General features: G+C 41.3%; 1 protein-coding gene across 1 annotated transcript in view; it reads right to left on the bottom strand.

The window, feature by feature from the left end:
* vps41 (VPS41 subunit of HOPS complex) overlaps nt 1-9,508 on the bottom strand; it is a 165,633-nt gene that overhangs the window by 125,629 nt on the left and 30,496 nt on the right. The window contains exons 3-4 of the mRNA XM_043688929.1: nt 6,901-7,008; nt 4,592-4,669 (exon numbers count right to left, since the gene is read on the bottom strand). Coding sequence (XP_043544864.1) covers nt 4,592-4,669; nt 6,901-7,008 — 186 coding nt within the window. The remainder of the gene's footprint in view (nt 1-4,591; nt 4,670-6,900; nt 7,009-9,508) is intronic.

Below are 9,508 nucleotides of genomic sequence, written 5' to 3'. Positions count from 1 at the left end.
AGACACCACCCACGTCCTCCACCTCCTCCAAGACTTCTGTTTCCCTGGCCCCCAACGTTTCATCTTCACCATGGATATCCAATCCCTCTACACCTCCATCCGCCATGACCGGGGCCTCCAAGCCCTCCATTTCTTCCTCTCCTGATGTCCCCAACAGTACCCTTCCACTGACACTCTCATTTGTTTGGCTGAACTGGTCCTCACCCATAACAATTTCTCCTTCGAATCATCCCACTTCCTCCAGATCAAAGGGGCAGCCATGGGCACCCGCATGGACCCCAGTTATGCCTGTCTCTTTGTCAGCTATGTAGAACAGTCGATCTTCCGTAGTTACACTGGCACCGCTCCGCTACATTGACGACTGCATCGGCACCACCTCGTGTTCCCACGAGGAGGTTGAGCGGTTCACCAACACATTCCATCCCAACCTTAAATTCACCTGGACCATCTCTGACACCTCCCTCCCCTTCCTGGACCTCTCCATCTCCATTAATGATGACCAACTTGACACTGACATCTTTTACAAACCCACCGACTCCCACAGCTACCTGGATTACACCTCTTCCCACCCTAACTCCTGCAAAAATGCCATCCCGTATTCCCAATTCCTCCGCCTCCGCCGTATCTGCTCCCAGGAGGACCAGTTCCACCACAGAACACACCAGATGGATTCCTTTTTTAAAGACCGCAATTTCCCTTCCTATGTGGTTGAAGATGCCCTCCTGCGTATCTCATCCACGTTCCGCACCTCCGCCCTCAAACCCCACCCCTCGCAACAAGGACAGAACCCCCCTGGTCCTCACCTTCCATCCTACCAATCTTCGCATAAACCGCATCATCTGCCAACATTTCCATCACCTCCAAACAGACCCCACTACTAGGGATATATTTCTCTCCCCACCCCTTTCCACCTTCCGCAAAGACCATTCCCTCCGTGACTACCTGGTCAGGTCCACACCCCCCCTACAACCCACCCTCCCGTCCTGGCACCTTCCCCAGCCACCGCAGGAATTGCAAAACCTGTGCCCACATCTCTCCCCTCACCTCCATCCGAGGCCCCAAAGGAGCCTTCCACATCCATCAATGTTTCACATGCACATCCACCAACTTCTTTTATTGTTTCCGTTGCTCCTGATGCGGTCTCCTCAACGTTGGGGAGACTGGACGCCTTCTCGCAAAGCACTTCAGGGAATATCTCTGGGACACCCGAACCAATCAACCTCACTTCCCCGTGGCCCAACATTTCAACTCTCCCTCCCACTTGCCGAGGACATGTCAGTCCTGGGCCTCCTCCACCGCCACTCCCTCACCAACCGACGCCTGGAGGAAGAACGCCTCATCTTCGCTTTTGCCTGTAACATAGATTTTCCTGCTCCTCGGATGCTGCCTGACCTGCTGTGCTTTTCCAGCACCACTCTAATCTAGACCACACCTCTAAGAAATCATGTGTGTGTCTTTGTTTCGTCTGTCCTAGGATGTGTTGTCCCAGTCAAAGTGGTAGCCTTCTTTGTCTGTACCTATAGAATCTAGTGATCGTGGGTTGTGACCTTTGGTGGCTAGTCGGTATTCATAGAAGCATTGAATTTCTACATTGTGGAAACAGGCCATTTGGCCCAAAATGTCCACACTGACCCTCCGAAGTGTATCCTACCCAGACCCTTTCCCCTACCCTATCACTTTACATTTCCCCTGACTAATGCACCTAACGTATACATCCCTGAACACTCTGGACAATTTAACATGGCCAATTCACCTAACCTGCACATCTTTGGACTGTGGGAGGAAACCTGAGCACCCAGAGGAAACCCACACAGACACGGGGAGAATGTGTAGAGTCCACACAGAAAGTCGCCTGAGGCCGGAATCGAACCCGGGTCCCTGGCACTGTGAGGCAGCAGTACTAACCACTGACCTACCGTTCTGCCCTGGGAAAGATGATCAGAAAGCACAGTGCAAATTGGAGTAGCGTTACCAGGGAACAGCACCACACCGCAACAGAGCACGCAGCGTATCGCAGAGGATGGTTTCGATCCATCAGCGCCTGGGTTACAGGCTCAATACGCTCCCACTGTGCCATTCATGTATGTGGAAGTCATTTCTGATATGTCTTTGATGTAAGGGAATGTGGCTATAGTCTTTGGTTACATTGTGTCGGACCGGATAAAGACATTATTTCATCGAGCTACATCACACTGCAACACCCAAGAACTACAAAAAGCAGAAAAAAAATCTGTACAATGTTTTCAAGAAAAGCAGGTACCCAATAAACACAATCCGCTGATTTCTCAGAAACAAATCCAAACAGCAGACACAATGCAACCAAAAACTACAGCCACATTACCCTACATCAAAGGCATATCAGAAATGACTTCCAGACCTACTCAGGCCCTTTGGCATCATGGTAGCCCACAAACCCACCAACACATTTAAACAGTGACTAATGGACCTAAAGGATCCATTAGACACCACCAGCAAAACTAACGTCATTTACAAGATACCATGCAAGAACTGTAAAAAACACTACATCGGACAAACTAGCAGGAAACTTGCCACCAGGATAAATGAACACCAACTGGCCACCAAAAGACATGACCCACTATCAGTAGTTTCTATACATTTAGACAAAGGAGGACACCACTTTGACTGGGACAACACACATATCCTAGGGCAGGAGAAACAAAGACACGCACGATAATTCTTAGACACATGGCATTCTAAGCAGAACTCCATCAATAAACACATCGATTTAGATCCTATCTACTTACCCTTGAAAAAAGAACTGGAAATAACATCACCCAGCTTAAAAAACCAAGCCCAAAAAACAGAAAGGTGGGACATACAACCAGCGCTTCACCAGAGACTTTCACTGATGATGTTACCTAGTATAGTGATGAAACATCTGAAAACAAACCTTCAAGCTCAGCGAGCTAACTTACATACTTATCATCAACCTGAGCTACAAATCTTTTCAAAAATCGCTAACCGCTCATTTATCTACATTGACTCTCAGTCAAGCAACAGTTCAATTTTAAGATTATCATCCATCTTTTCAAATCAGTCCTTGGCCTCACCCTTCCAAGTTTCAACTTCTTCAGCTTTATGATCCCAACTAGAACCTTAACTCCATAAATTTAATCAGAGAGTCATACCTGATTTTAATCACTCTCCAAGGGCAATCATGCCTTCAGCTTAAAAAGTCTACATTTTGACTTTTCTTTCATAAACTTGAATCTTTCTGGATCTCTTTCATTTTAAACATGCTGGTTAAAACCTCTTCGACCAAATCTCTTTGGTCATCTAGCCAAATAACTCCTTATGTGGCTCAACATCAATTATTTTGTCATTATGCTCCTATAAAGTGTCTTGGGATGTTTATTACTTTAAAAAATCTATATAAATGCAAGTTGTAGTGTAAAACTTTATCTGATGCTCTCTGATAAAAACCTTATTCGAGAACTGTTCTAAAGAATCACTGATGTAAAACAGGATATAATATAAAAACCTTCACCGTTCTGGGAAAGAGAACTAAGAAAGCAATTGTCACCAATACATTGTGTAAAACATGCTAAGGTGCCCTGCACAAACAAAAACAGAAATTGCTGGAAAAGCTCAGCAGCTCAGGCAGCATCTGTGGAGAGAAATTAGGGTCTAGTGATCCTTCTTCAGATTCTGAGGAAGGATCACTGGATCTGAAACATTAACTCTGATTTCTCTCCACAGATGCTGCCAGACCTGCTGAGTTTTTCCAGCAATTTCTATTTTTGTTTCTGATTTACAGCATCTGTAGTTTTTTTGGTTTTTAATAACATACCCTACATTTGGTTCACGAATAACATCTCATGCAATGTCAGGGATAAAAAGCAGAATGGCTTGCGAGCAAGCTTCATGATAGAAAGATGTCAGTAAGTTACAAGTAGTTATTCAGAGTGGTAGTGATTGGAAGTGGTGTTCCACAAGGATCAATATTGATACCACAACTGTTTACAAATTGCATAACCGTTTTAACTTCTGAATCAAAGACCATTTCTGAATTTGTGGATGACGTTAAATTGGGGGAAGGTAGTCAATACTCTGGAGTCATCATACAGCAAGTCACAAGAGGATATTATTAAACTTGCAGAATTGATAAATAATTAATAAATAAAGTTCAACACACTTAAATGTAAGGTAGTACATAGTAGTAGGTAGAACAGGGAGAACAATTATTACTTGAAAAACACAAACTTAGATGGGTGGAGAAAGCAAGGAATCAGAGCACAGAAGTGTACCAATTCATAAAAGTTATACTGTAGGTTAGCAAGGTCATAAAACAAAATAAATAAAGCCTTGCTTGATTTGCTAAGTGGATAACACTGAAAAGAACTGTGATTAGATCACGCTTATATGACCGTGTGTGGTTCTGTTTGCCATATAGAGACACTGGAAAGGGAACAGAGAAAATTTACAAGGATGATTGTCAAATTACCTAGGTGAGGCGAGGGGTGAATAATAGTCAGGTGACAAAGGATCTAATTGTTTGATGTAATAGCTCAAATTAAATGGAGAAGTGAATCAAATCACAGTTTATGTAACAATTTCACATTATACTTACAATGTCAAATCGCTGTGTCACATTTCCCTGCACGTCCAGTAAATAGACTTTACCATGATGTGTTCCCAGCGCCAAAAACTGAAATAAAACAGCAATATGCAAAATTTATTTACCCTACATGCAGTACTTATTCACCTCAATAGGTGGGAAACATTTACTTTGTTCAACACAAAATACTTAAAGATACCTTTGCTGCTATTCCAAAACAATTCACATAGAAATCAAACTTCTACACTCTTTTGTAGTAAGAGAATGACATGTAACCGATCGTCCACGTCATGCAACGTATATAGTCAGGGGAACATAAGTGTCAATACATGTTTTATCTCCAACAAGGAGATATTGACATCCTCTTTATACTACAACACTGCCAATGATGGTTCTCCCAACTTTGCACTGACGATTGAACATAAGCATGGTAAAACTGCTGCTGCATTCTATGGTTATACCCAATCAGCAGTTTCTCAGAACGTGTGTAGGTGTAAAGCCTGCATGTATGATAATTTTCCTTGTTGTGGTGCCAAATTTATGCCATAGTAGAGTTGCAGTAGATTCACACACTGGCAGTGCCAGAGCATTGCAGAACTATTTCTTCCTGAAATGACTCTATGAAATAAAAAGGATCCATAAAAAGTCCCTAATCCTCAACTCATCTGCAGAAACAGCTGGATTATGGAGCAGAGATCATCTCTCAATTCCAGCATGTACATTCAAGTCAGCACTGATCAAAGCACTTTGAAGCAGCGAAGGTATTTGTTATTATATTCAAAATTATTTCTGACAAAAACGAGAAAACAGATGATGAATGAAAATTCACTGCCCTGCAGTACACTTAAAAGCAAATCATCAGAATAAAAAAATCTATTTACATTTTAGCTTGCTGTTAAATTCTAAGACCTTCGAGACATTTGTGTACCGAGCTGAAGAACTTCATATGCCACAGTAAAATCAAAGCAATTTTTTTGGTGTGTGGCTCATGCTACTTTCAGAGAATAATTTTGCTGCCTTACAAACACAATGCTAGAAGTATGCTCCCAGCAAGTAACTATAATTTTCTTTATACGCAACATTTGAATAAAAATAAAAAGTTCTGTTGTAGCATAATTACTGCATTATTTTCCTAAGTACTGAAGCAGTGTTAACCTGTCTTTTTTAAAAAAAGGAACATTTTCTCTTCACGTCAGTGACATCTTTACAAAACGAGGTATTGTGATTGTGCAAGTACTGGTTGCCTGTCAAAATGAGTCACAAGGAAGCCTCATATACTGACAACAAATTATGGCAGCTAATCTCTGATGAACTGCGGCAGCTAATTAAAAGTGTAGCTTTACACTAGGAGGAAGACTCAGATGCACGGCAATAACAAGGAAGCATTATTTAACAAGGACTGAATTACAGCTGTGCAAAATAAATGTAAAGTTCTGGGAATGATTGGGAAAAAATACAAAACCAAACATCAAAGATTTTAAAAACACAAAGCAATGTTTTAAGCATTCTCAACTATTTTCTTAAAGAAAAGGAATAGCAAACTGAGAATCGATACATTTAAGTTCAACGCATTAACCAAATTCTAGGGCAACTCAAATTACAGTCTGTCTGTGCATCTGAGCATGCTTGATTGGAGGCTGTAATGAAATGCTCATATTTACAGGCACTACCAAGCATGTCAGTCAACCAGCACCACCTAAAAAATAACCTTCCATTAACTTCAGTTTTAAAAAGGATTTATCAAGATGGGAATTGCTAAACTGAAAATTAAATTCAGGCACTTATAACATGAACCTGCATTAAAGAGGAGAAAGGAAGAAGAGGCTCATTACAAATTCAGGCCGGCAATGTCTTTCGCCCCTGCAAGGTTGCTTTTTTTCAGGAAGAAGAAAGTCCCCCGGGTAAAGAAAATCAATACTGGTTAATAAAACATCAGGTGTGCAGACATAACTAGGTATGACTATTCCACTGCACAAGCCTGCTTGACTGCACCAGGTGCCATGACGATTAGTCATCTAGTAAAGACTGATGCTTTGTGAAAATGAAAGGAAAGTAGCTTCTAGAAATGTGGGAAGAAATTTCTGAATAGAGACAGAACATTGAATTGTGTGAAAGCCATATATTTATCCAAACATAACCATCACGGCTTGATGTGAATTGTAATGAGATGTATTGGTTACATTGATGATCTTAAATTATTCAACTACAGTTTTTAAACAGCTTTATAATTTGTGTAGCATGCCTTGATGCCCTTTAAAATGTGCTAGGCAAATTATTTTTATAAAAATTATACTTTAAAATTGCTGGAACAAAGAAACTACCTTGTCATGCACAGTCATACAACTTGCAGCATCTTTTTGCAGAATATCTGTCACTCCATTAGCTAGTCTTTCATATTTAAGCTTTGGTTCCTCTTCACTTTCTTCGTCCTGTTTAAGAGAAAATAAAAAAAAAACAAATGCTGAATAAACTGATAATTTTCAGGTTTTACTCTATTAAAACCACAAAGACAATTACTTTGGAACTCCAGTTATCCCAGGACAACCATGAATTATTGATTGTCTGCCAGGATTCCACCTAGGGGAAATTAAAGTGGCAAGCCAACTATTTATAATTTCTCACGTCCACCAAATAAACTCATGTGTCCTCTTAAGGCATGTACAACAATATTTTATTGGCTACCATATGGCTACTATAGTGAATAATGCAATCTGAATCATTTTAATACAATTAACAAGATCTAAATGAATTTTCATTCACTAAAAATAACTAATTCACATTATAGCATTGCTGCTTTGTACTATGCTTTTTCTGGAATAAAGTGATGAATGATTGTGAGGGACAGGAATGTTTGTTTCTCCATAAAACTGACAAGGAAGAAAGCCTGGGGAGCTAACCCATTCCCACTGCCACTTCCCAACCACCTCTTTTCACAACTTAACCAACTCACTTCAATTCTAAGGAGTGAGGACTGATTCCCATTATGCTGATGCCTTTTCATAATATTTACAACTCCAGTTGAAAAGTTCAGAGCTAAATTAGGGCCAAAGATGCCTACCAGAAAATATTCTTTCTCCCAGAAGCAGGTAAGCTTAAGGGAGATTTAATGAAGGTTTAATAAGGAATATAGTGCATTTAGTGTACACATGGGAAGAGAGAAAAAATGCATTATAAAGCGCCAAAGATGACTATATAACCAATTAAGATCTATCCAATGCATAGACACTGTAAAATGTAGGAAACATAGGTGCTGATTTGAGCAGTGAAATTCTAACGATCTTTGTTGTGTTGATTGAGAAATAAATTTTGCATAAATTCCTTGCTGTTTTTTGAAGTACAACAATGAGACCTTTTGCCTTGACCTGAGAGAACAGGCAAGACCTCCATTTAATTACTCATCTGAAAGGCCCAGAGCTCCAACAACAGTACACTCCCTCAGTACTGCACTTTAATATCAGCTTTGATCCACAATCCTGGAGCAAGACTTAAACCTACAGAATTCGGATTAGAGGCAAGAGTGCAACAAACTGACATGGTTGACAAGACACATTCACTATGTCAGCAGCAAATTAAAAAAGATCATTTAAATAATTGTCATTTAAAGCAGTCTTACCTTAACAGTTTTACTCAATGTTTTTATTATCCTACAAGGCTTGAATCATCCCGAGGAGATGGTCAAGAAGATTAATGATTAATTCAGAGGAAATCACATACAACGAGGATGCACTGTTATGTAACTCATGCATGCCATGCATCACATACACAGACTTTGGTGAAACTGGGAATGCAAGTAGAGTGTTTTCACCTGGTGACCTCTTCATCACACAATGAGCAAGAGCAGATGACAAAAATAGGAATAGCCATAGTCCATTCCATAGGCCACAGGACAGTCTATGCTGTGTATATATCCGCAGGCAATACTTTGTGAGCTGTTGGCAAACAGAATATACCTGGATCCATAGCAAAGAATAAGCAATTATGGGAGATTTCCTCGCTGGACTGTGCAAACTTTCCAAGAGATTGGCATAGTCTATCTCATAGTCTATCTCAGGAATCTTCAGATTCCTGAAGAAGGGCTCATGCCCGAAATGTCGATTCTCCTGCTCCTTGGATGCCGCCTGACCTGCTGCGCTTTTCTAGCAACACATTTTCAGCCATTGTCTATCTCAAACATGATTTCAGGGCCGGTGTGATGCCTCTGTTCAGAGAATAATAAAATTGGCAATCAAAAGACTGCATGTGGGCCTCATCTATGGTTTTGACTCTAGAAATACCACACAATGCATGATATTCTAGCTTTGGCCATTCATCATCCCAAATCTGAAGAGTACAGATAGAACATCAGGGTTGATGGATGTAGATATCAAAGTTGTGATTCAACTCAATTCAAAACATGTCCATTTTTCCATTGTCCCTTTCTTCAGCAGCATTCCAATAGTGCAATATTTCCTGAGACATAGTCTGGCAACGCAGAGGTGCAGGTCCTCACAGGTTTCAAAGCCTAGAGAAATTTGGCCTAGAACATCTCAGCAGTCACTCCAACAAATTGAATAGCCTGTCTTTATCTCTGCTGAATTCACATGGTTATTCTAAATAGAGAGTGTTCAGCAGGAGAAGATAAAAGGTAGGGAGGAGGGACTTGGAGGAGGGGCGTTGGAAATGTGATAGGTGGAAAGAGGTCAAGGTGAGGGTGATAGGTCGGAGTAGGATGGAGGCGGAGAGGTCAAGAAGAAGACTGCAGGTCAGGAAGGCGGTGCCGGGCTGGAGGGATTCGGCTGGCAGACGACCTGCCCTCCCCCTGTCTGTATTCCATTGCAGACGCTCTGCCCTCCCACTGTCTGTATCCCATTACCGACGATCTGCCCTCCCCTGTCTGTATCTCATTGCAGACGATCTGACCCTCCCCCTGTCTGTATCCCATTGCAGACG

The sequence above is a fragment of the Chiloscyllium plagiosum genome, chromosome 4 (assembly GCF_004010195.1).
Source record: "Chiloscyllium plagiosum isolate BGI_BamShark_2017 chromosome 4, ASM401019v2, whole genome shotgun sequence".
In the NCBI taxonomy this organism is placed as follows: Eukaryota; Metazoa; Chordata; class Chondrichthyes; order Orectolobiformes; family Hemiscylliidae; genus Chiloscyllium; species Chiloscyllium plagiosum.
This window is presented reverse-complemented; position numbering and strand designations above follow the sequence as displayed.